Source organism: Myripristis murdjan, chromosome 16, assembly GCF_902150065.1.
Source record: "Myripristis murdjan chromosome 16, fMyrMur1.1, whole genome shotgun sequence".
Classification (NCBI taxonomy): Eukaryota; Metazoa; Chordata; class Actinopteri; order Holocentriformes; family Holocentridae; genus Myripristis; species Myripristis murdjan.
The window spans coordinates 16,128,969-16,154,549 of NC_043995.1; the positions used below are offsets into that span (position 1 = coordinate 16,128,969).

The 25,581-nt window shown below is 40.3% G+C and overlaps 3 protein-coding genes across 5 annotated transcripts; 2 read left to right on the forward strand and 1 right to left on the reverse strand.

Moving 5' to 3' along the window:
* Positions 1 to 649: 649 nt before the first annotated feature.
* LOC115374452 (myelin-associated glycoprotein) lies at positions 650 to 8,171 on the forward strand. 2 transcript variants are annotated; one of them, XM_030073397.1, is made up of 8 exons: positions 650 to 1,005; positions 2,525 to 2,815; positions 6,256 to 6,507; positions 6,624 to 6,884; positions 7,005 to 7,098; positions 7,447 to 7,551; positions 7,707 to 7,782; positions 7,887 to 8,171. In XM_030073397.1, exons 1-8 carry the CDS (start codon positions 678 to 680, stop codon positions 7,929 to 7,931), a joined length of 1,452 nt encoding a protein of 483 aa, XP_029929257.1. In that variant the 5' UTR covers positions 650 to 677; the 3' UTR covers positions 7,932 to 8,171. The 2 variants fall into 2 exon arrangements, with proteins under 2 accessions (XP_029929257.1, XP_029929258.1); XM_030073398.1 differs by lacking the exons at positions 7,005 to 7,098; positions 7,887 to 8,171 and having other exon boundaries at positions 7,707 to 7,783.
* A 2,967-nt stretch (positions 8,172 to 11,138) lies between these two features.
* On the reverse strand, positions 11,139 to 15,058 carry LOC115374472 (uncharacterized). The gene is made up of 8 exons (XM_030073422.1): positions 14,081 to 15,058; positions 13,610 to 13,981; positions 13,494 to 13,526; positions 13,222 to 13,260; positions 12,972 to 13,080; positions 12,548 to 12,619; positions 12,248 to 12,329; positions 11,139 to 12,123 (listed from the first exon to the last, which is right to left on the reverse strand). Exons 1-8 carry the CDS (start codon positions 14,196 to 14,198, stop codon positions 12,040 to 12,042), a joined length of 909 nt encoding a protein of 302 aa, XP_029929282.1. The 5' UTR covers positions 14,199 to 15,058; the 3' UTR covers positions 11,139 to 12,039.
* Positions 15,059 to 16,181: 1,123 nt separating this feature from the next.
* Positions 16,182 to 24,343, forward strand: LOC115374451 (TBC1 domain family member 15). Of its 2 annotated transcripts, XM_030073395.1 has the most exons (10): positions 16,182 to 16,813; positions 18,893 to 19,078; positions 19,217 to 19,335; positions 20,396 to 20,499; positions 21,390 to 21,457; positions 22,004 to 22,150; positions 22,699 to 22,789; positions 23,142 to 23,290; positions 23,402 to 23,543; positions 23,638 to 24,343. In XM_030073395.1, the coding sequence occupies exons 1-10, from the start codon at positions 16,519 to 16,521 to the stop codon at positions 23,798 to 23,800; spliced, it is 1,464 nt and encodes a 487-aa protein (XP_029929255.1). In that variant the 5' UTR covers positions 16,182 to 16,518; the 3' UTR covers positions 23,801 to 24,343. The 2 variants fall into 2 exon arrangements, with proteins under 2 accessions (XP_029929255.1, XP_029929256.1); XM_030073396.1 differs by lacking the exon at positions 22,004 to 22,150.
* Positions 24,344 to 25,581: the final 1,238 nt, after the last annotated feature.

The following is a 25,581-nucleotide window of genomic DNA, read 5'->3' on the forward strand; positions in this document are numbered from 1 at the left end:
GGTGAGATGGATTCTGTGCACTGGCCACTCTTATTTCTCTGCTTTGGATTTGGAGGTAAAATACTTATTTTGTACATACAACTGTCATCATTTACTGTTAATAAGAATAACTGGTAACACTTTACAATAAGAGTACAACATTTAACGTTAGTTAACGTTAGTTAATGTTGTAATGGTTAATTAACTGTTAGTGAATGATTATTATGGCATTTACTAATGTTAATAAAATCTACAGTAACCCTTAAATAACATATTAATTAATACCTTAGCATGAACAGCATTAGTACATGATTCTTAGACACATTAGTTAACGGTTAGTTAACTGTTACTTAATGTTTATTACCTGTTAATGTTTATTACGGCATTAACTAACGTTAATTGTTGTACTCTTATTGTAAAGTGTTACCAAATAACTTTACTACATGGACATAAGACAGCACGTGCATGTTTTGGAGAACTAAGATTTTATGAATGCAGAACTTGGCTGTCCTCTTTATTAATTCAAACAACTGATTCCCCTTGAAAGTTGTGGATGTTGCATTTTCATAGTCTCCCTCTCTCTGTCTTTTTCTCACTCTCCTTGTCACTGTTTGCTGTCTCTTTATTTCAACTGAACACACGTGCCACTATGCTTTCTACCAGTTATTCAAGCTGATGCCTCGCCTTGGACGGCCAAGATGCCATCCTCAGTTGCAGGTCTGATTGGGTCCTGTGTGGTGATTCCTTGTTCGTTTAACTACCCGGAGCATGAGAACAAAGTCACCAAGTTCACTGGGATTTGGACTGAGCGGACAGGTCATATTATCTACCACCCAGTTCAGTCTAAAGTAATGCAGCAGTACCGGGATCGGACCGTGCTGCTCGGAGACCTCAGCAAGAAGGACTGCTCGCTGAAAATAGATCCAATCCAGTCATCTGACACAGGAACCTTTCATTTCAGGATTGAAATGGAAGGCTATGAAAAGTATTCCTACAAACAAAGTGAAGTCTCCATTAGCTTGACCAGTAAGTCAGATTAACACCCCTTTTTCACCCTTTTTAACAGAGTAGCAGGGTTACTTCTGGATATTTGTTATCATTTCTGGGGTATTTGTGAGCAGGAACTGTTTTTGATGAGTATTTTCTCAAATTGTTTTTCCTTTGGTCAGTCACTTGCTGCCAGGCGTTGGGTGTGAACAGTTCACACAGAGACGCCCTGCAGTAATCTGATAACAGTAACAAGAAGTGAACTGACTCTCAGTTTCAATTTCTGACTTATGACAATGATCAACAAGATAAACAAACCAGTGTTTTCACCAAGATACAACCTAAGATAAAATCAATGGTGATGATACTTTTTTAACAAAGATCAAGGTTTCCCTCAGTGCTTTACATTAGTTTTCTCAGTGTGTTTGTTTTGGGCAGCTAGAGTTTTTAATTACAATACGATTCAAATTGTACCTTTCCAGCAACCTCCAAATATCAAACTAAAGCTAAATTATTCAAAAGCTATTGAGCACCCATCTCCTTATTTCTGTACATCCATTATAATTAGTTGTTAGACCAGAGAGCTTGCAAAAGAGTTTTATTTCACACCGTGGTTTATGGTTTGGTTGGTTTTATAGTTTGGTATAGTTTTGGTATTCATTCTGATGTTATCAAATAAAAAAACAAAAAAGGTTTCTCTTTTTCAGAGATAATACAACAACTTTATTTTAGCCCTTATGACTTCTGTATCTCATTTTGCTATTCAGACATTACATTCTCATGAGCTAAAAAAAAGTTAGCACCACATAAACTGTGAATTGGGGTGCCACTTTCAGAACCCACCCTCAAACAAAAACAGCACAGCCACCACAACACACAATAGTGCTCAGAGAAACTCAGCAGGCCACTATAAATTGCACTCTTCATTTCTCGGAAAATTTCTCTTAAAGGAACATGCTGACGTTTAGGGCAAAATACCCTTTTTCCAACGTACTCAGACTAAGACATGATGTTTGATACCATTTTCATCTCTGTACGTCCAGTGGTTCGGTTCCTATGGATAGCATTTCATGTTAGCTTAGCATAAAGACTTGACGTCTATGGGAGTCATTAGCCTAACTCCAATCAAAGTGGAAAAATACACCATACCACAAATCTGAAGCTGAAAAAAACAAAAACAAAAACGTCATTTCAGGAGAAGGTAATTTGTGCCGGATCTTCCTTCACTGCGCTAGACAGAAAGTTAAATGTGTTCAGCGGTTGCAGTTCCTCCATCTAACTTCAGGAAATGCTACCCATCGGAACCCAACCAGTGGATGCAGAGTGAAAATGTTATCGAACATCTTATCTCAGTCTGGGAAAGTCGGAAAGAGGGTATTTTGCCCAAATCATTGGACTTTTCCTTGAAATTCAGAGGTCACTTTGGCCCAAAAGGCTTTACAACACAGAGGATAGAGAGCCTGTAGCACCACTAGTGCTCCTGGTACTGTGGCTGACAGAAACAAGCCCTGCCATGCTGCGTTTCTACTTAAAATCATGACTTTTTTTGTTGTCACAGGTGTTCCTGAAGCCGCGACTATTAATGTGAAAGAGGACGTAGAGCAGGGTGAAACTGTGTCTGCCTCCTGCTCTGCGTTTCACTCCTGCCCCACCAATAGCCCTGTTTTCATCTGGAGTCACTCTGGAAAAATGCATGTGCAATCAAAAGGGCTTGACAATGGCCAGTGGCAGGTCACATCATCATTGACCTTTCACCCTACCCGTGCTGATCACAGCAAGCCGCTAGAGTGCACTGTAACATACCAAGGAGGGCAGCAAATGAACAGCTCCAAGATCCTCAATGTAAAATGTAAGTTGTTTTTTTTTTTTTGGTGTATAACTCAAATCATAAAAGACACAACTGTAACCTTTTAAAATGCTCTGAGGTTCAAAAAGAGGCAGACATTGCGAATGAGACATTTTATGATAATGATACTCTGATACTCTGATATCTGTTACATGTTGAATGAAGATACACTGGAATTATCACTTGACAGATCTCCATGACGTGCGTAAAAATCAGCTTGACCTTTCCTACCGAATGCTTCTCACCAGACAATTTGAGCCATATAGGGTTTGTGAGTCAGGCTGAGTCACTGTCAGAGGATGTGCTCCTTTGTTGATGACTTTGTTTTCTATTTATGAATTGATGTTTAATGATGGATGTTTGTGAATGAACTGCCAGCTGAGTCAAAGACAAATTTTCCCCTTGGTGGGCAATAAAAGTCATCAGATATCAAATATCAAAGTGATCATGCATTCATGCACGCTGTAAAAATCATGTAGCATTATGTTGTCACTCACTCTCACTAATACTGCTCATCGTGGCCACCATGTGGGACAGACAGTAACAGTTTCCCAAATTATGTCTGTTTCTGTAATTGTAAATTATGCACCTCAGTTGTTCTAGTCTGCTTAATGGCTCTTTGTCCATGATATTTTCAGCCTTTCCCTCCTTCTGTGCTGCAGTGGACTTGTGCTTTTTGGATTTAGCTTTCCTGTATGTGAAATCCCGTCCTAATACAGCCCTAAGGTTTCAAGAAACATATCTATGATTCACTGGGATACATCTTCAGTGATGTTTCTGGGGTCACTGAGGGTTTAGGGTCTTTCAGCATTAGACCCCCTCACCCAGTTGACCCCGCTGGGGTTGATCAAGTCCCGGCCTGCATCCCAGCAGCAACAAAACGTGGATCTCCCCTCTTGATCCAAAGCCACCATATGGTGTTTTCTGTGGCTTCGGTGATGGAACGTATGGTTTCTTTCCTTTCTGCTCCAGTCACTCCCAGCACTGTTAGAGCTTTGCAGAGAGAACGACCTAAGAAGCCCATGGTGGCCAATGTTAATGGCATTGCAGTGAGCTCGCCAGCCCTGGCTTCTACACTCCTCCATGAGTCCCTGGTACTTGCTCAGTTTCTTCTCATGGGCCTATTCCATATACTCTTCCCAAGGCACTGTGAGCTCCCACATGATCACGTGTTCGTCCTGTTTGTTGTAAACTTGTGTGCAAGTAAGGCCCTTTGAGACTATAAACAGTGATACTGGGCTTTAAATAAACTTGATTCTTCATAAAATGGTAGTTGTGACAATTAGAGGACACTGCCTCAAGATCACTTTACATGTATGCACAACAAATGTGTATGTAAAGATGTTTGTGACACAATTCAAAGCTCTCAAGTCTCACGCATTGGGCGTGAGACACATGCATTTCACACGCTCACACGCTACACCTTGTATTTCCCACGCAGAGAAATTACCAGGATAACGCCCACCAAGTTGCATCGCCATTTTTTTATAACAGTGGAACAGGTAGAGGAATCAAGTGAGTTCTGGGTAGAGTTCAGAAGGCCCTGGCACACACCAACTAATCAAATAAAAAGAATATAGCTACCGAACAGTCCAATCAGAAAATAGCATTGCTGTATCCAGGTAAGATTTAGATATTCCGGCTACAACAACATTACATTCTGATTCCAACGATACATTGACTCACACGAAGACGTCAACTGACACATTGCGCAATTCCCGTGGTATTTCATGCTTGTTGTGTTATTGTCTTTCTTCACAAAGATGCGCCAGTGAATGTGAAGGTTGTGCACAAGCCAAGTGTGAGGGAGGGAGACACTGTGCAGCTGAGATGCTCCAGTGATGCTAACCCCGCTGCTCACAGCTACCAGTGGCATAGTGACAGCGGGGAGTTGCTGGCCAGGGGGCAGCTCTACACGCTGCCAAATGTCTCCAGACACACAGGAGCCCTTTACTGTACTGCCATCAACACAAAAGGACAAGCCAGTTCAAGCCCAGTGCAGCTCAATGTGCAATGTAAGTCAAGTAAGCTTGAATTAATGTTGTATAGATACTAAAAACTTGTGGAAATGTAAAAGGCTGTAATGGTGAGTAGCACACAAAATTTACTATGGTGTTTTATGTCCTTTCAGATCCCCCTGAGTTTAAGACTGGCTCTACCTGCTCTTCAGACACAGCTAAAATAACCTGTGTATGCATTGTGAACTCTTGGCCCCCTAGTACGGTTGAGTTTTTTCTTGCCGACAGAATCCTGCAAAGCACAAACGTAGAGAAACATGCATCTGTTACCATCGGGACTCTGCAGGGAGATTTTGGATCCTCAGAGCTTGTCCACTGCTGCGCACACAACAGTCAGGGCAATGCCACCCTCACACTTTCTGTACCCACTAACAGTAAGGAGAACATTGGAGCCTTAAGTATGAAATGTCATCTCAGTTCTGGCACATTGACTTGTGCTCCAGTCACTCCCAGCACTGTTAAAGCTTTGCAGAGAGAACGACCTAAGAAGCCCATGGTGGCCCATGTTAATGGCATTGCAGTGAGCTCGCCAGCCTTGGCTTCTACACTCCTCCACGAGTCCCTGGTGCTTGCTCAGTTTCCTCTCATGGGCCTCTTCCATATGCTCTACCCAAGGCACTGTGAGCTCCCACATGATCACATGTTTGGTGGAGCCTGAGAAGATGACCATATCAGGGTGGAGAGTGATATAGGTGGTCTGGGAACTTGAGCCGTTTGCCAAGATCCACTGCCACTTTGGAGCTGTGCACAGCAGGCACAGCCTTATCTATAGTGGTGGGGGGTTCTTTCCAGCTTTGTGGAAGGGGATGGAACTCCTCCGAGGTCAGAATTTGCTGGACTTGATGGCTTTGCTGACCACTTCTGCATCTGCCCTAAGCACCTGGTCTAACATCGCATTGTAGTGCAATGAGATCTTCCTGGCTGTGGCTGGTCATCATCCTGTGCTGCTATGGCTGTGTCCCTTGCTTTGGTCAAGTTCCTCTGCTGCTTCTTGTCATGTTGTCTGCTAATGTGATTTCTTTTGCTTTATGACTGCAGTGTTTGTAATTTGCTGACTGGGTCAGCACCTATTGCATACGTGTCTGGCCATGAAAGGACTCCTCTCCCTGTGGATTCTTCTATTTTTTGCCCTGCTACAGGTTTCCATGCACAGAGTGTTTTTCTTGTCCACTACAAGGTTTCATTCAGGGGATGTCGTCCTGTTTGTTGTAAACTTGTGTGCATCTAAAGCCCTTTGAGACTATAAACAGTGATACTGGGCTTTAAATAAACTTGATTCTTCATAAAATGGTAGTCGTGACAATTAGAGGACACTACCTCAAGATCACTTTACATGTATGCACAACAAATGTGTATGTAAAGATGTTTGTGACACAATTACTGTGGTATTTCATGCTTATTGTGTTAATGTCTTTCTCCACAAAGATGCACCAGTGAATGTGAAGGTTGTGCACAAGCCAAGTGTGAGGGAGGGAGACACTGTGCAGCTGAGATGCTCCAGTGATGCTAACCCCGCTACTCACAGCTACCAGTGGCATAGTGACAGCGGGGAGTTGCTGGCCAGGGGGCAGCTCTACACGCTGCCAAATGTCTCCAGACACACAGGAGCCCTTTACTGTACTGCCATCAACACAAAAGGACAAGCCAGTTCAAGTCTAGTGCAGCTCAATGTGCAATGTAAGTCAAGTAAGCTTGAATTAATGTTGCATAGATAATAAAAACTTGTGGAAATGTAAAAGGCTGTAATGGTGAGTAGCTCACAAAATTTACTATGGTGTTTTATGTCCTTTCAGATCCCCCTGAGTTTAAGACTGGCTCTACCTGCTCTTCTGACACAGCTAAAATAACCTGTGTATGCATTGTGAACTCTTGGCCCCCTAGTACGGTTGAGTTTTTTCTTGCTGACAGAATCCTGCAAAGCACAAACGTAGAGAAACATGCATCTGTTACCATCGGGACTCTGCAGGGAGATTTTGGATCCTCAGAGCTTGTCCACTGCCGTGCACACAACAGTCAGGGCAATGCCACCCTCACACTCTCTGTACCCACTAACAGTAAGGAAAACATTGGAGCATATGTATGTATGTAATGTCATCTCAGTTTTGGCAGTTTTTGGCAGTTTTTGTGTATAAAAAGCATGAATGTGAATCTGAATATGGTTTCTCTTTGGACAGATAAGATACCAACCCTTTACATTGCTGTTGCCATCGGAGCATTTGTTGTTGTAACATTTTTAACATTTATAGCCTTGGGAGTGAGAAAGAAATGGTAAGTTTGTACAGTAAACTTTTAATGTCATTTTATGAAAATATTGGTGCAGTAACAAATAATTGATGAAAGGCTTTTTGCAAATGACAATAGAAAATAAGCATAATAATGCACACAAAATTTCAAATTAATTGTAAAATTTAAGCTTTGTACTGTGTACTGTGTAGATTTGTGTGTGTAACAAGACATTAGTTTGTATAAGTAAATTGTGTCCTATGTGTGTATATTATTTATATCATTATAGAGACAGATTGTCAGATATAAGATTTAATTTCTGTGTTCCACGCTTGAGCTGCTGGGGGTCTTTTTCTAGTCCCTAATTTGACTCACTTTTCACTTTTCTGCCAGTAGGGGGAGCTCTAACAATGACATCCCATTTGCAACATCCAATATGCAACACATGGATGCACCCAAGACTATGATAGAGCCTGCTCAGCATTCCTCAGCGCCAAGGTCTCAGCTGTTTACCTCAGTTTGGAAAAAAAAGATTAGCTTCCTTGTGACTGAAAAAGAATAAAAATGTCTTTACTCTGATTATGGTCAAATAATAGCAATCATGGTATACGGGCATGGTGATTATGGGATTTTTTTCTGTGTTCTGTCCTCAGGAAAACCAAGCAGACCTCTGACAAGGGAGCCTTTTCTAATGTTTACACTAATGAGCATGTATATGGCAACATGCAGGTATGTGAGGCTTCATTTAGTGTTCAGGCTTGTCTTTTTTTTTTTTTTTTTTTTTTTTTTTTAACTTATTTGTATGTATAATATTTGTCCTGTTCCCCACACAGGCCGAAGGGGAAGAATATGATGATGCAGTATATGCCAATGTGTAACATGAAGAAGAAAACCGTGGGATGAAAAAGAGGGCTGAAGTCATTTCTGTGCTGTGCCTGCTTGGTATTATTGTCTCTATAATATGCTATTTTCCTCACGTTATACATTTTTAATTCTATTTTGTTTTCTATATCCTTCACATATACTGTATTCTATGTCACAAAGTAACCCCTATAATTATTATGAGCACTGCAGTAAATGCTCTGGCACAATACTTTTCACAGCAGCTTTGTAGCCAACCAGCTTGTCTAATCAACTGTAATAAAACTGAGACTATTAATAAACCACATCTTTTGTACATTATCTTTTACAACTCTTATTTTTTATATTTACTGACATATAAAAAATACATTGCAGAAGTAGACAAATGAACTCATGAAAGTATGTTTCAGCATTTCCTCTTTGTTGAGCACGTTTTACGAAAGAGTGAAAAACGACCAGAATTGTGATCAGCGCTGGCGTTCTAGTTGTCACTGAATATCAAATGAAATATACTTGAAGTGCAGACATTTCATGCGCTTCTGTTTTAGCAACAATGTCACTGTGGTCTTTACCATCACATTCAGAACAGAACATCTCCAGCCCTTGACCTTTCCCACAACCACAGATGTGGTGAATGCCCATTAGTGGTTAATACCCAAATTTCCACATATCCACAACACATTTACTCCCATGTCTTGCTGCTGGAGAATTTACAGGAACAGGGTTTTGTTTCACTCAGGTTGGCCAGGTTCATCCCACTGTGGTGGATATTTGCATTGAACTCACTCTGAGAGCTGCTGCTTTCATGAAACAACTGAAACTGTAACTGTAACCTTTCAGATTACATCACCGAACAAAGTAAAGGATTTTGAGAGTACAAAAAAGCCCATATGGTAAACTGAGTTATATGTTGAATCAAATGACAGCAGCACCACATGCACATCCACAGAGGCTCTTCATTAATCCATCGAAAGAAAAAAAAAAAAGACAGAGAGAAACCATTCTGCTTCTGCTGTAGTCATTTTAGAAATACCCTCTGCTGCCCTGAAGGGTTATTTGTAAAAAAAAAAAAAAAAAAAAGAGAGAGGAAGGCAAAGGGGAAGTTGCTCACCACTTTGGTCTATAGATAACACCACTGAGGAAAGAACACCACATACACACACATCCACCCACCCACCCACACACACACACACACACACACAGCCACCCAAACCGCTAAAGCACATTTCATTAGCCTCAACCTGACCCAGTTCTGACTCTGAGCCTTAAAATGACCATCATCTGAAAACTGTGGCATTCTCTTGATTTATTAAGGAATTTCCTCTTTTTTTTTACACAAACTATTGGTGTAAAAATCTGCGCAAGCACTAAGTATTTAAGTTAGAATATACAACATTTGATTCTGAAAACACAAACTAGATTACTTCACTATAATGAGAAAAATTTGGAAAACACAAAACAAAATGCCCAATCAAAGTAAGGACAAATTACTCTTTTCATCTCTTCTGACAAAATGCCATTTTGCATTTCTTAAAGAATGTTTGCATTTCTATAGCTTATGGCGAGCCCACAAAATTTGTACTCTGGGTACGACTTAAAGTGTCATGAGGTGCAACACTTCTGCAAAATTGGGTTTCAGTGTAAGTAAAATTGACTTTAAAAGATACTCAAAAAGTGCAAGTCATCAGTGATGTTGTTTCCCACTTCCAACTAATCAGCTTCTCTGAATGGATATATTTGTCCTTCACATGAAACAGGCATTGAGCCATTGGGGACCCTGGTTGAAACAGGATTTGGAAAATTATACTGACATGATTCAAGGTTTAAATAATGAAATCTAGAGGTTTCTTTTTTGCTCAGATGTATTTCCTCACAGATGGAGAGAGGAGAGCACTGTGTGAGGACTGCAATGGATAAGTAAATACAAGAAAATATGTTAGTTTACTCATTCATTCATTTACTCATTCAACTATCTCATTACAATTTAGAGCTAAAAGATGTCATTGGCTGAACATTAGAAACTGAGACATGCAATCTTTGGTGAATAGAAACAAGTTTTTCATGCATCCACTGTTTAAAAAAAAAAACAAACAACCTTGACTGCCACATTCCCAGCAGGGAGACAGCCAATAGTTGCAGATAAACAAAGAAAGTAGTGAAAAATTCTGCTGAATTCAATGCTTGTAAAAGCTTGAGGTGACACTGACTCATGTGAAAAGCGTGGTGATGTACTGCAGGCCCATGTGTGATGTTAGCAGGATATTTGAGGTCTAACTGTCATGATGGCTGCTGTTCTCTGTGTTATGTGGTCAGCAAGTGTGTTCCAGAGTAGAGATGTGGTTTGTTTGTTATTCAGTTTCTGAGAGAGCATCATGGATCACTGAATACAAGAAAGGATGTCCACTTCCTCATCAAACAGTCACATTCAAAATTATATTAAAAATTCTTAAATCTGGCCACACGAGACTCACTGTGCTACAGCAGGAGAGACAGCAGATGTTTCAGCTCCATTAGAGATGACTGAGGAAGTGAAAATGGCAGATGAAATTAAAACTTAAAATATGAAATTACGGAACTGATAGTCAGGGTTCTCCATTAAACTAAGACAACACCTTAATACAGAATAGTTAAATCAAGGACTAAAAGTGGCTCTCTGACACACATCTGTACTTCAGATGACTGGACTATGCAGTGCTGGATTAAATATAACATAATAATCCACCATATCCATGTTGTTCTTAGTTTTGGTGACACCCTGGTCATTGCTTGGTGCACTGTTCGCAGTGTGAGCTCTAGCCCTGCACATCAATAGAGACTCTCAGAGAAGACTGTTGTTTCTTATGTCTCTTCTACTGTCTTCTATCAATAACAAACAACCCACTGTGGTTGTTTACCTAGCTAGGATTTCTCCAGAGATGAAAGATCAAGATAAAAATAGATCAAGTGCGATAAATCAGGATTATTTAAATTCATGACCCAGAAAATGAATCAGTTATTCTGGTTTAAAAGGGTGTCTCAATCCGTGGCAAGGCTTAATCCCTGTTTTGGAAACTGCTCGCTTGTGTTTCTCATATTAATGCACTGCACTCATTTCAGTTCTTTTAACACTTTATTTGGGTATTCCAGTGTCTATACTCAGCTATCAACTATCAAATGACAGGAAGTAAATGTTCAAGATAATGTGACTTGCCTAATTAGTACATCACCAACTACCACAAAACTCTTACCATGGAGTCACCCTAACCTGACCCTACTTTAAATATTACCCCATCCTAAAACTAACCCTGCAGCCCGACAATGAATAAAGAGAGGGGATTCTCCATTTCTGGATCCTCACTTGGGCTGCCCATATGAAATTGCACTCATATTACTGCACAATACAAGCAATGGATAAATTCACATTACAAACACACAGAGTAGAAAAGTATATTAAACAGAACACAATATAGTCTTTTTAAAGAAAATCTTTAAAGCTCTTATAGGGATATTTTGCACATCCATTGCTTCTTTTCCCAGTTGACTTCTCACCAATTCAGTGACAAAGAAAGTACTCAAAAAAACAGTTTGCCCGAAAGACACCATCCTCTGGGGCAGTCCATCCACCCAGCTAGTTCCTGTGCGATTTGGGGGGGTTTCCAGTCTCCTGTTACCTGTCCTGTCTCCACAGTCAGAAACGTTTTTTCCCCCAAGGGCTGTGGATTATGTTGAGAATCCATTTTACTGTTTTTTAGAAGGAGCTGTTGCTATTCAGTTTCTCACTTAAAAATTATTGGCGATTTGAACTTGTATTGGGGTGAAGGGTGACAGGGAGAACTGCTGCAGGCTGGAAACCTCACCAAATCACACAGAAACTACCTGGATGGTCACTAAAGGTAAGCAGAAAATGTCTTTTATTTGAATTTGGGGTGAACTGTTACTTTAATTGATGCCACATCTGAGTGGCTTTGTACTCTTATATGTAAAATCAGTGATAAAATAATTCGAAGACAGAGAGGAAACTCCTTATCTTTTGTGCCTCCTGACACAAGAATTGTGAAACTCGTGCATGCTGCTACAGTGTTAACAGAAACAATGCACAAGATGTAAAGATGGTATTTCAACATGAAGTTCAAGCGTCATCAGAATTCAAAATGCATTTCCTTTTGAATAATCCACATTTGCATATACATTGTCTGCTTGATCCACACTGCCCAGCTGATCGGGAGGGGACTGCAAAGAGAAAAGATGGGTTAAGGTGAGGTTGGCTGTTGTTGTGAAAAGCTACATACTGAACCACTAAATTCATTTTGTTTTGGCCAATTTGTATTTAACTCCACTGAGAGAGGCTTCGTACCTGAACATTGATATAAAGCGGCTCATCAATGACCTTTGGTTGAGAAACTTGATTGGGGTCTTGTTTCTTGATAGACTTTCCTCTGAAAACGCAGAACATACGCAATACATGACATTTACAGCTGCAATCTTGAGTGGGACCACAGATGTAAATCTCTATGTATCTATTATTAAATATTAGCATTACATTATGGTTCATACATTTATCACATATATGAAAACCGTTGTGGGGAACTGGTCCTTTTTTATTATAATTACATTGCTCAGCGAGTTAACTCTACAGCTACATCTTGAGACAAACCTGTTGGTTTGGCTTGATGCTCTGCTAAAATTTGCATAATATCCAGATTCCTCCCGGGTAACAGACTGGGACCTGTGCAAACAGATTACAGAAATATTCCATGGAGCAGGTGAAGAAAACTGACTATCAACATGTTTTTTTTTGTTTTTTTTGTTATCACGGCATATTAACACATGGATAAAAGATTGTGAATTGTGCTTTCACTGTATTCTTATGGAGTATTATTTGGATTACACAATATTTTGATTCCATAGCTCAATAAAAAGGAAAAAGGTTGCTGTAAAGAATCAGTAACAGTTTACAAACATAATAATAAGAGTAATTTGGAGTCTGGCCTATGCCTCGCATCCAGTTATAAAACAGATTTAAAGTTTCCTTTATAGCTCCCACATTAAGTTTGCATGTCAACTAAAAGTGAATTCACCTTTTCTTCTTTCTGCACCAAACAACTCCGACTACAATGAGGATGATGAGGACTGCACCGATCGGAACAGAGGTGGCAACGTATATCGTCGTTCGTATCTGCTGGCTCACTGTGAACATCAGTGGTCAATTCATTATTTTTAGAGAGGAAACTGGCATGAATAATGATTTATTCAACTTTTAAATCAGACATTCAGCACCACACTAACTGAGTCTGACACTGAAACCGGCCCTTTAGAAAGGATGCTTACTTTCTGTGACTTCGGGTGAGACAGCGGTTACCATAATATCTGGAAAAGGTAGGAAAAAAAATGATACTGTTACTTTCACTGTAATTTTGTGTTGCCCATTGGTGCTGCTATTTTTAGTTATCTGTGTCTTTTTACAAAAAAAAAAAAAAAAAAAAAAAAACTGGGGGAAAATGGAATATGAAATACTGAAATAATTGATCAGTGAACTTTACTGTATGTAACCTGAAAATTGGGTAAAGGTAGATAAGGAAATGAAATTGTGAATGTCATACCTGGGTGTATGGTGACTGGGGTAACACCTGACCCTGTGGAGGTTAAAAATTTATCACTGAATCAAATATGTGTTACTTATGTGAAAATGTCTCACTGTGTATTTTAATATCCTTACCAGACATATTAAAATTGAAAGGCTGTTTTACGAAACTGTACTTGTCAAATCCAGTAGTGACCCTCAGATAGGTAGGCTCCCCAAGACCATCAATTCTCTGGATCTTGAGAGAGCAGTCTCCCTTGCTCTTAAGACCAATGAGCTTAGTCTTTCCTCTGTACTTTTCAATGACAAAGGTCTCATTTGGGTGAAAGAGAAACGCATTCTGGTCGTTGTCCTTGGTATCAAATGTACTTCTCTGAAAGAGTTTCCAGTACACTTCAAGATTTCCTCCTTGTTGTTTAGGTGGATAGGTAAAGTTGCATCGTATGATCACGTCAGATGTCTGTGTGCTAGTCACATCACTGCTGATACTAACACTCCAGGTTTGACCTGTGTTCAAAAGAAAACATTTTGTTTATGACAGTGTGTTCTTCATGAGATCAAATTCAAGCCGGTCAGTGTAGAGCAGGAACACAGTGTGCCACCTACCATTTGTGTTGGAGGCCAGGATCAGGATGAGGCTCAGCCCAAACAACGGCTGCAGTTTCATCTCCAAGGACGGCATTCCCAAGTTAACAGACATGACACAGACACCGCACACTGGCATTTACGCCAAACAAAACAAGGGAAATAACGTCGCTATTGTTGGATCACTGTGACACATTTACTGCTGCTCTAGAACGAAATGGACACTCACTGTGAGAGCCGGGGTGCCATGACAAGATGCTACAAGATCCAGAAGAGGCAACGGTTTGCTCGGTTGTGCTTCAGCAACATATCTCACATCTTGAAAATGTTGGTGTGAAATTCTTGGGTGTGTTTCCTGTTACTTAACTGTGCTGAATGAATAAAAAAAGGAAGTAGAACATTTTTAGCGGACTAAAAACTGGTCACTTAAGTCTCTATTAGGTTTGTACATATAAATGTAAATGTGCTTATCAAGTATTTTGAGGGTCAGTACCTGTGTGTCACTGGCATACATTATCCATTGTCTGTCAGTGCAGTGTGATAGATATATTTTTTATTTACTCTAAGTCTACAGTCATGCTGACTTTACGTTCTTTCACAACAGTACAAACACTTTGAATGCATGACCCGAAGTTGTTGTGGCTGTTTAAAAAAAATGATGAGGAAACAGATCAGTAGGGCTTAATAAAGGAGGCGGAAAGAAGGCAAAAGCCACCGGGTGCAGATACTCACCACATTCACAGCGAAATGAAATGTGTCAAGGTGCATGTGCGGGTGGGGGGGTGGCGGGGGCATAACAGGAACTAACCCCCACCAGTGTCTGTTTAAAAGATATACCAACACAATCCAACGTGTTGCACAAAACTAAACAGCAGCATTAATGTAATACTTGGTACATCAGATGCTTCACAAATGAGTTTTGCTGTTTTTATATGAATATTGTCTTTTGAGGTGCACAACCCACATCTAATTTTAACGGTATAAACAGTAAACATAGATAATGATAATCAAGCATTATGCATTTCTGTGACTAAAAAAAAAACAACAAAAAACGACAACATTCACACACCATGACTGCTGTACAGTGTGATTTTATGTTCAGGTGGCTATTGTTAATTTAAAAGTTTTTATGTCCACTGTGATGGAAGACTGATATCATCACTTATGGGCTGCTGCTCACTAACACACTATGTGGTGTTTTGAATTCAGACTCTTTTTTTTTTCCAAATGAAAATGTACCAAGAGATAGAGTATTTTATTTTCTTTGATACAGTATTTGTTAACATAGAGGTGCATTTAGAGTACACTCGGTGCATCCAGTTTCCCCATTGGAACCACAACACTGAGTAGTGATGACTAGGCCTTGTTTAATTTCCTACCGTCCTCAAATGCCACCGCTATATTTATCATTAAATCCTTAAGGGGAGCTGCTATAAGGCCATGTGATCCGGGATGCTTTGGAAATGATGCGCGATGAGTTATTCATTATGCTTGTTATAGTTTGGGAGCATACTAGGTAGCAAGGCAGATAATAAATGCAGAGCCATCCACACACGCTGCACCAGTTTGTCTGCCGCCTGTGGCTCCCGGGGGGCTTGGAGCGTGTTTTCCAGCAAAATTAAGAATCTATTAATGTCATTCATAAATGTTGGCGCAGCTGGAGAATGTGTAATGATAACTAATCATTAAGACTCCACTTACCCCGATTAACTATAATTACCACGGGGAGCTGTATTCCACATGAAATCATGTCTAATCACGCAGCATCCTCTCTGGGCCTCCGTTTTACCAAACGGGGTCCCGGGATTACGGGCCTGACGTCAGAGCGTGCTGGGAACCCTCTGATCAAAGTGCTATATTGCATTTGAACCACTAGGTGGCGTGCTGCCAAGCCCAATGCAGACTTTGGCAGAGAAATCCGAAAACACACGTGTAGTGCCAAAACATTTAATTTTAGTCTCCCTATCGCCATGTTATACAATAACTGAAACAGAGCTTCAAAATGTATTTCAGGGAATTATAAATAATCACAGCAGCCTGCTTAAACTCACGATTGCCTTCCACTGATTCTACAAGACAGGTTATTGAGTTTACTTCATTTATTAGGCGCATTTCCGGCTTCCCTGCGCTGTAGTAAAACGTAACACACAGGCCTGTAACAGCAGCGCCATAGGAGTATTTTTTTTTTAAGGGAATAAGGTTTTGGCTCAACCACCTGGCATGTAGGCCAACTCAAAGTACAGTCCCATCACATGACTCAGGGCAAACAAACCGGGAGCAGTTTCCTGAAACAAAATCATATGAGCCTGAGGAGTCCTGGAGGCAGGGAATGAACTCCGGCTGGTTTAGTTTCAGTTCACACTGAGATGTTTTGTTGGGAGAGGCATGTTGTTTCTGTAGGAGTGGAGGGATGACAGTATCTTGTTGGCTACTTTTTGCTCTTCACCGCTTTGGAGGCGATGGATGCAGCGCAGCGGGGAAGGTGTTCTTCACCTGGGTGTGATATGATCGCGAGTATCGGTCGTGCAGAGGGAAGATTCATGGAGGGCAGCGGGACTCCGCGGCAGACGAGAGGAGAGGAGGGGAGTCCAGTCGACATTCACCCGTCAGCTGCCACGGATCTCCGGGAGCGGAGGAGCCTGGCGGCGGTCAGCTCCCCTGCCCTGTCAGCAGCAACCCTGGCTGTGCCTGGGGTCATGGACGCTGAGGGGAGGGTGGACGAGTCAAGACTCAGGATGCACATCTTCAAAAATGGTAATCCATCCATCCATCCATCCATCCATCCTATCTACCCTCCTGTCCTGAGATTTATTGCCCAACCCACCCATTAACATCCGCATCAACAAGATACTGTTGCTTTTTCAGTATTAAATAAAGTAGAAAGATACCTTAAAGTACATGCAGGCTATATCCTATTATAATATGTATGCATCCGTCTCAGTGTGTGCGTGTAAAATGATTACAGGAGTTGAGAAATCCCTCAGTAGGCCAGCACTACACTTTTTCCTGCCCGGTTTCGCAAATATTTACTTGTGTTTTGCTTTAACTTCACTCAGATAATGCAGGCAAATTGATGAATCCGATAAATAAACTACATATAACTAATGGCCTACACATGAATAACTTGCCCGCTCTCCTCTGCTCACCTTTCACCTCTGCCCCTGACGTAGAATCTGATTACTTGCAGATACATTGCAGTGTAACTCCAAGATAAAAGTTTTTCATCACTCACAGGTTTTCCATCAATAAAACCTCTTTCATTTGCTTGGTTTGAGTATCCGCCCTTTCAAAATTTCATCTATTTTAATTCATCTATTTTAAGTAACTATGTTTTTTTTTGTGTGTTTTTTTTTTGTGTGTTTTTTTTTTTTTTTTAACCTTTATTTATACAGGTAAAAACCCTGTTACTGGCTTAGTTTGAATTAAAATGTCAGATAAAAATTAGTAATTACGGTGGCGAAGTGCCAAGTAGAAATTATCCCATAATGTCCATTTGCAGATCTTAATCATAGTTGATCCTCTCAAATTCATGTTTTAAGGATTTTGTTCCTGACATATTTTTATAGATTAGCAAAGCAGAGAGTGACGGGAAAGGCATGAGAGAGAGACATGGTGACATGTCCTGTAGGCCAAGAGGCCAGCCCAGCCTCATGTTGAGAGTGCGCTGTATGCACCATGCATAGACTGCTGCATGGCAGGATCAATAACAATATACAGTATAATATAGCACAGACTATGAGCTTTGACAATGTACAAAATGGATATTGTTAATACCTAATATTATTTAGAACAAACAAAACAAAAAGACTGGACTTTCTAGAGAAAAAAAAAACGTGCATGTAAACAAATAGTTTGAATCAGAATTGGGCTTCTGTATGAAGGCTGACTTTGGATTATGACTTAAAATCCTCTGTATTGTTAAATAAAACTTTAACACTAAGTTTAAGAGGTTAAGATCAAATGTGTTGATATTCAGGGTCATCAGCCCCAGATCTCTGAATTTTCAAGTCAAGAGGAAGTCAAGTGATGCTTTGCTTCAGGATACTGGCTGTGCCACAGTGAACCCATTCTCTGAAACATGGCATTAACGTACTTTGGGCGCCTCAAGCAAAGAATTCCTGCATGACTGCTGTGAATAAACAACAGCTACCATTTGCAGTGTTGTAGGGTTTCTAAGTAACAGGAGAAAATAGCATCATGAGATTCAGAACACCACATAGTCACTCAGAGTAGAAAGAGTAGATTATATGTGCAAAGTGCATGAAGTTTATCTCAGTGCTGTCCTTTGAGTGTCACACAGTTGGTCCTGGTCAAGATCTCAGAACATCTTGGGGGGCTGATTAGCTGATTTTGGACAAACTGGCTACACTGAGAGCCTTGGAGGAGCTCTCTCTTAGCTAAAACATCACATTAAATCTATCATTCATGGGCAGGAATGTGGAAACTCACCCTCATTTTCTCTGCCGCTCTAGCTCTCATGCACATTTCATTCCAAACAACATGGTAACTTAAGCTTTAAGAACCTATGGTGCAAAACATTACATAAGGTGCTCGGTCAAATCTCCCAGGAAACGGGACAAAGTTCACCACTGTTGGGATCAGTGATTGTTTTCCAAATTAGGCTTGGCACCTCAAATACCCTGTGATAGGCTATCCACTGACTCCTCAACTGAAAACCTCTAATTCCTACATGTGATCCCCTGGGGATTTGTTCTGGTCTAGTGGTGCTGCTTTTGACTGATTGATGTATTTGACCTCTGGACCAAAAAAATCTTTTAAAACAACAAAGAGTATTGCATACCTCTCATCACAAGATTTTCCATCCATATCAAGGTGGTGTGTCTCCCTCTGAGCGTGGCCTGGTGTGGCGTTTCCTGTTTGGCATGTACCCCTGCAGCTCAACAGCCCTGGAGCGCCCTCTGCTGCAGGAGCAGCTGGCCGTCCGTTACCAGATCATGAAAACTAAGTGGCAGCAGTTCCTTCCTTCAGCCATACGGATGCGCCTCAACGGCACTGATGGTAATGGCCTAAGCATGCAACTCCAACTCTGCAACTCTGATGCCCACCCTGTCTTTTCCTTTCATCTCTCTCATGTTTAAAACCTCTGTTTCGTGTGTGTGTGTATCTCATGACTGCGTAATCCCATCTCCATTCCAGCTGAGTTGGTTGCAGCAGTCGGGTACTTTGACCAGAGACAGGCTCAGTCCCAGAAACAGGTTCAAGACCAGACTGATGAGCTCAGGGACCGGCTGGCTTTCCTGAAGCTCCAGGCCCAGGTTTTATTCATGTTTGTCTCTTTAGTCTACATATAAAGCTGTAATTGTATTTATATCTCTGTAGCTGATATTTATGTCTATATAATTCCACTAGATATACAGTATATTCAGAGAGTATCCAGACCCCCATCACTTTGCTCACATTTGTTATGTTGCAGCCTTGTGCTAAACTCACTTAAATTCATATTTTCCCCTCATCAGTCTACACTCAATACCTAACAGGGACAAAGCGGACACAGAATTTTAGAATTTTTTGTAAATATATTAAAAAAGAAAATATTTAAATAGCACAATGACACTTGAAAATCCATTTCTCTCAGTCATCTTTGAGATGTTTCTCCACCTGTGATAAATTCAATTGAATGGACGTGATTTGGAAAGGCACAGCCTGTCTATATAAAGTCTCACTGCTGACAGCACATTTCAGAGCAAAAACCCAGCCATGAGGTTGAGGGAACTGCCCGCAGAGCTCAGAAACAGGATTGTGACATGGCACAGATCTGGGGAAGACCACAAGAAAAAAACAAAACAAAACAAAAAAAAAAAAAAACAATCCTTCTGCACTGAATGTTCCCAAGAGCACAGTGGCCTCTGTAATTGCGACAAAAAGTGTTTCAACAAAGTACTGGGTAAAGGACCTGAATACTCATGTCCATGTAATATTTAAGTTTTTCCTTTTAATGAATTTGCAAGAAATTCTAAAATTTTGTTTTCACTTTGTCATTATGGGGAATTCTAGATTTCCACTTAAGCTGTGCATATCACTCATGTCTATCAAATATGTGCACATCAGAACCGCTGATAGGTTAATGCATATTGCATATGATTTGAATTGTCCATATGCACCCTTCAACTTAAAGGGGTCTCTCTTACTTCACCATAGGTTTAAATATAGACAATATTTAATAGTTTATAAATTCTTATGTCCATCACTAGTATGAAACATAACCAAGTATAATGTTGTATTCAACTTTATGGACTCCACTAAAGCTGTTACACTGAGATGACTGAATCAATATTGTCAAAAGTCTTTGTCCCTGTGCGTCCTCCTTGTCATTAGGTGTTGTTTGAGCGGGTCACATTTGATCTGGAGGAGCTGCAGGAGGCCATAAGAATCATTGACAAGGATGTGCCTCGAACTACCAGAGACCTGACCTATTACCTGTGAGCACTGGTCACCTGCATGCCTTTCTCCATTATAAGTTAGACCTCAGTTGTGTGTCAACAGATAGCCTGTGGAGTTTGACTGCTGACTCTCAGCATGATGTTGGTGGGAACAAACCACCAGAAACCAGAATCAGAATCCACTAACTAAAAGTGATCAGTCACTTTTTGCTTTTTGAGTGCATATAGTTTCACTACAACCTACTAAGAGAGTGAGATCATTGTTTAACTGGTAACAGGATGCCAAACTGGTTATGTTAAAACAGTGGCCGGAACAAGTCTGCTGGGCTACTGCAAACAGAAATAAGCAATAGGTTACTTATGGGGTGAGATATGTGCTGCCAGAAAACTGAATCTGAATAATGTGCTCTGAATTAAGTAAACGTAAATCAAGTAAACAAAAATGACCTGAGACAAGCTACAGATATTTGGACCCATTAAAAGAATTGCATGAAAAAAAAAAATCTTGCATATGCAACCTGCTGCTTTTCCGCGCACCCAGAAGCTGATGTGAAAGTTTTTTAAGAGCTGAATTTGAAATTGTAGGTTGAGTTTTCAAATTCGTACTGCATATTACACTCATTTTGAAACCGTTTTATTTTTCAATTACATTAAAATTGAATGTTTAAAAACTGAATTTCACTCATTTAGTTTCACCGATCCCATACAAATTCAAAATGTAATTCAAATTCAGTGTCTGGTGCCACAAATTGCACCCAATATTTGCAACTCTATATATGTGAGGGTTGCTAAAAAATAATTCTGCTTGCTTAGCGATGAATCACTGATCAAGCTTGCTCATAAGACTGGCATGACACTATGACCATGACACTATGACCATGAAGCTGACCTTGAGAAATATTCCACATTAATATTTTATCTACTTCCAGGGGTGAAGGCTCGGGCAATCTCTTGGTCTTGAGGGATATCCTCATAACTTACGCGGCTTTTCACCCAGGTAAACAATCAGGGTGGCATGCAGATATGATTCAAATGACCATGTTGGGACTTCATGTATCTCTCACTGGGTCTATTTCTGTACAGTTTTTTTTCCTCTTTTGGCTTCTTGCACTTGCTTTTTCACTGTCACTTGTGTTTATATACTTAATTTCTCACTCAGATTGAGTTCACATGCTTTTTTCACCCTAACTCCTGGCAAACTCACAAGCAGATTAGAGTAGATAAGTGTGCACAAGTCCACTCACCGTCATAACAACTCCCAATAATCTATTGGCAACCAGGTTTTGATATCGGGGGAACTTCAGCAGACAGCAGAAACTCAGACAGTTGAGTCAGTTGTGTTGCGAAAACAACGTATTTCTCAACATTGTCGACCCAGCACTTCATCTGTGTAGTATTTGAAGCTGTTTGTTTGTTTCCGCTCCTTAACCCAGCACAGCTGCTGTAGTAAAACAAAACAGATCAAACGACAATCGAGGATGAATTTGTCATGTTATTACTTACTTACTCTGTCCTCATGCACTGTCTGTTTTTCTGCACCCAGAGGTCAGTTATGCCCAGGGAATGAATGATCTGTGCAGCCGCTTCTTGGAAGTCCTCGACTCTGAGGTGGACACTTTCTGGAGCTTCTCGTACTACATGGAGAAGTTCTCCAAGGACTTCAGGGCTGATGGCCTACATAGGAAAATAGGTGTGATTGAGAAGGAGGACAAGTGTCTGAATGTATATATTGTGAATTTATGTTTCCAGGACAGAAATAGCATTGACAATAAGATTTTGTTTGCAAATTTAAAAGTAAAAATAGAATCCAGTAGTTAACATTTACAGCACATTAATTTAGCCCGTCTAGAATGGATTATGAAAAATAAATGTTCAGACCATGGATACATTTTGAAATTCTAAAACAAAAATTATTCAGGAATATTTGTGCATGCATAAATGATGGTCTCTGATCTTTGGCAGGTAACTCACACTGAGGATCGCTAGTGGAAGAGCAGGGTTGTTTCACCTTAGGCATTAGGACACCGAGCAGTAGCAGTAGAAGGAATGTCACATGCACTTTCTCAGATATACTGCGCAGACTGATATCCAGTTTAGATGTTTGGCTGCATTTCTGCATTTGGCTGCATGCAAGTAATATCAAAACTGTTGCAATTTTTGCTCATGCGTCACACACAGATGTGTTTATTAGCTTCTGTTTCACCTGCATTTGAAAGAGTTGCTCTTCATGTCTTTTAGAGTTAGAGGCAGCCCTGTTGAAGGAGCTTGACCCACAGCTTCATGCCCACTTGGCCACAGACAACATGGAGAGCTTCACCTTCTGTCACAGGTACGGCACAGCGATACTGTCTTCTCAACCAAACACCTCGACATTGATATTGTGATGATATAGTGGGGATTACTATATTTCACAAAATATTTACACAATGAAATTTCTGATAAATATTTACACAATTAGATTTTTGATAAAAAGGCATTCTGATATATGCCTGTATAATAACTAAGTGGGTAAAGGCAAATAATGGAATAGCTAAAACAGTTCGGTAAGCTCCGAAAATTACATCATTTTACAGTAATGCAGCACACACAGCATGCTATATCTGTATCACCATTCTTTATGTTTCTTCATATGGATCTTAATATGGATGTACATTACTACTTTTACCCTACCCCACTGTTAGATGGCTGCTGCTGGGGTTCCAGAGGGAGTTTGAACACAGTGATGCTTTGCGTTTGTTTGAGATCCTCAGCTGCGACCACTTAGAGCTCATCTCGCAGCAGGTAGACCGTGCCCGCTATCAGGAGAGGCTGGCACAAAAACACAGCACAGGTGAAACCCAGAGCTTTAGCTGGCACAGACATGGCATCAAATGAAGCTGTATGGAAGGGCAGTAAGCTGTGTCAAATGTCTCATTTGTCTTGTGATGTGTGGTGGTTCCAGAGGATAATCCAGGATCAGAGCCCCTAGCCATCAACACCGACTTTACCTTTGAGCTCTTCATCTGTGCAGCCATCCTGTTGGAAAACAGAGAGTCTCTGCTGAGGTGCCGAGATGACGTACAGCTGCTCCAGTTTGCTAGCAGGTCTCTCTATTATCTAAGACATGACATTTAATCCAGAAAAAAAGAGATTTTATATTAATCAAACTGTTGGCCACCCCTTTGCCTTTTTTTGCAGCCTTCAGGGAACACTGGACTTAAACAGCACGCTGAAGAAAGCGGAGCAGCATTTCTACAACTACTGCAAGCGGCATGCTTGGGACTATATGAATGGCTGCTGTAGGACAAGGAAGAGCAAAGAAGATCACTTCCTTTATCAGCTGCGTAGTTTATTTCTTTGATGAGATTGCTTCTGCTGAATTCATGACAGCGAGAGTCAGATTCATGTGAAATTTGACTCACAACAAGGGACCTACAATGCTGACAAGGGGTTGTTTTTTATGGCACATATTGTTTGTCTTATAGTCTTTATACTCCTGAGGGAAATACCCTAAGGTGTTGATGCTGCTTACCTTGAATTCCATAGGATTACATTATCAAATATTACTGTTTATCATACAGTAAATGCATTTATTGTATGGTATGGTGGACCTATAAATAATTTAAGCTTTAGTTAAGTTCTTTTTTCTCTCTCTCTCAAAGTTTTTAAGAAATTACCTCAGAATCAGATCTATGAAAAATGAATGTTCTTGGCCATGTGCAGCCACTGGAAGAAAACAGCTACTTGAGAGGCACGTGTTGAACACTGAGATATGGTGTGTCGCAACAGTCTATCACTAGTGGGTGTTGTATCTAATGCCAGACGGCACATGTGTCAAAGAGGCCTATGTAACCAGAGTAGTATTACACTATTTTAGCTCTAGCAGAGAGGGAGGGGGCATGTGGTAAGGGGGGAAACATAGACTTTACTTCACAGTAAGATGTCATAATTTATTTAATCTGAAAGAAAAGTTATGATTGTATCAAAGGTCCTCTATTCAAAATTGTACCTCAGTAAATCTGGTGAAGATTTTATTAATTCAGTGTACTTATATAGGATATGGTAAGGTATAGTATATGTTAAGATATGAAGAAGGACCCAGTGGTTCATAATGTTCACTGTCTCATCTTTATGTGCACAGGACAAAAAACAATAATAAAGGTGTGTGTGTGTGTGTGTGTGTGTGTGTGTGTGTGAACTGTTTTGAATTTGAAATTCTACTTTGTAGTAAGTTGAGACAACAAGTGAATAAACTGGAATACAAAAGCAAGGTGTTAAGTTTTAAATGTTTTTTTTTTTTTTTTTTTCAAAGAATCAAATGTAATTAAACAAATCACTTCAAAACCACACAAAAGTACGCCATTTTAACTGCATACAATTGCTTGCATCATGGAATTCTCGATACCAAGACATGATTTAAAGCTTACTCACAGTCTGTTTTCAGTGAACTAATTGAGGCTAATGGTATTACCACAAAGAAAACCACTGCTGCCAAACACAGGTGTATCTTACATGTGCTGTGAAGGAGGAGGAAGAGGGTCTGTTTTTTAGAGTAAGTTTGAAAGTGGGGAGCAGGAGCACTCGAATTAAATTTGATCAAACTTAATGGAATGGAAAGTGAAATACACAACATCATATTGGCATTAATTTAACCACTGACTGAAATTTGCCAGTCTATCTAATATATTAAGTTTTAGGCTACTCAGGGATTTCCAAATGAGAAAAATAAAAATGTAAACAAGGTTAGAAGTTAGACGTTGGTTTTATTTCTAAAAAGTATATAATTTATCACATGGAGCTCAACAGTACATTTGTAACTGTTCACTGTTTCATTGTCCCTGTTGTGCACATTGTCCACACCATGTAAACAACATGATCAGTGTCCATACATTCACTCAGTTTAAGCATAGGTTTGCTATAGAGGTCAAATCAAAGGACAGTGTCTTCCTCATCTTGTTTTTCTGCAGTGTTAGTGGACAGACAAAGTAACGCCACAGACCCTTCATTCAGACAGATCCAACATTTAATGAGTAGAAGCATGAGCCTAGAACTTTCCTTGGTTGGGTCACCTGACACCCTGACAGACTCTCCCTGGACGGTGCTCTATATACACAGGAGAGCAGAGACACTCGCCCTCTTAGT

What these genes read in the sequence shown, in the direction of transcription:
- LOC115374451 (XM_030073395.1), top strand. Translation starts at nt 16,519, where the DNA reads ATGGATGCAGCGCAGCGGGGAAGGTGTTCTTCACCTGGGTGTGATATG. An exon ending in TCCTGAAGCTCCAGGCCCAG is followed by an intron (nt 19,336 to 20,395) that starts GTTTTATTCATG and finishes CCTTGTCATTAG; the next exon opens with GTGTTGTTTGAGCGGGTCAC. An exon ending in CTGCTCCAGTTTGCTAGCAG is followed by an intron (nt 23,544 to 23,637) that starts GTCTCTCTATTA and finishes CTTTTTTTGCAG; the next exon opens with CCTTCAGGGAACACTGGACT.
- LOC115374452 (XM_030073397.1), top strand. Translation starts at nt 678, where the DNA reads ATGCCATCCTCAGTTGCAGGTCTGATTGGGTCCTGTGTGGTGATTCCT. An exon ending in ACTCTCTGTACCCACTAACA is followed by an intron (nt 6,885 to 7,004) that starts GTAAGGAAAACA and finishes CTCTTTGGACAG; the next exon opens with ATAAGATACCAACCCTTTAC. An exon ending in CAGCATTCCTCAGCGCCAAG is followed by an intron (nt 7,552 to 7,706) that starts GTCTCAGCTGTT and finishes TTCTGTCCTCAG; the next exon opens with GAAAACCAAGCAGACCTCTG.
- LOC115374472 (XM_030073422.1), bottom strand. Translation starts at nt 14,198, where the DNA reads ATGCCAGTGTGCGGTGTCTGTGTCATGTCTGTTAACTTGGGAATGCCG. An exon ending in CCTGGCCTCCAACACAAATG is followed by an intron (nt 13,982 to 14,080) that starts GTAGGTGGCACA and finishes TTTTGAACACAG; the next exon opens with GTCAAACCTGGAGTGTTAGT. An exon ending in TTTCAATTTTAATATGTCTG is followed by an intron (nt 13,527 to 13,609) that starts GTAAGGATATTA and finishes TAACCTCCACAG; the next exon opens with GGTCAGGTGTTACCCCAGTC.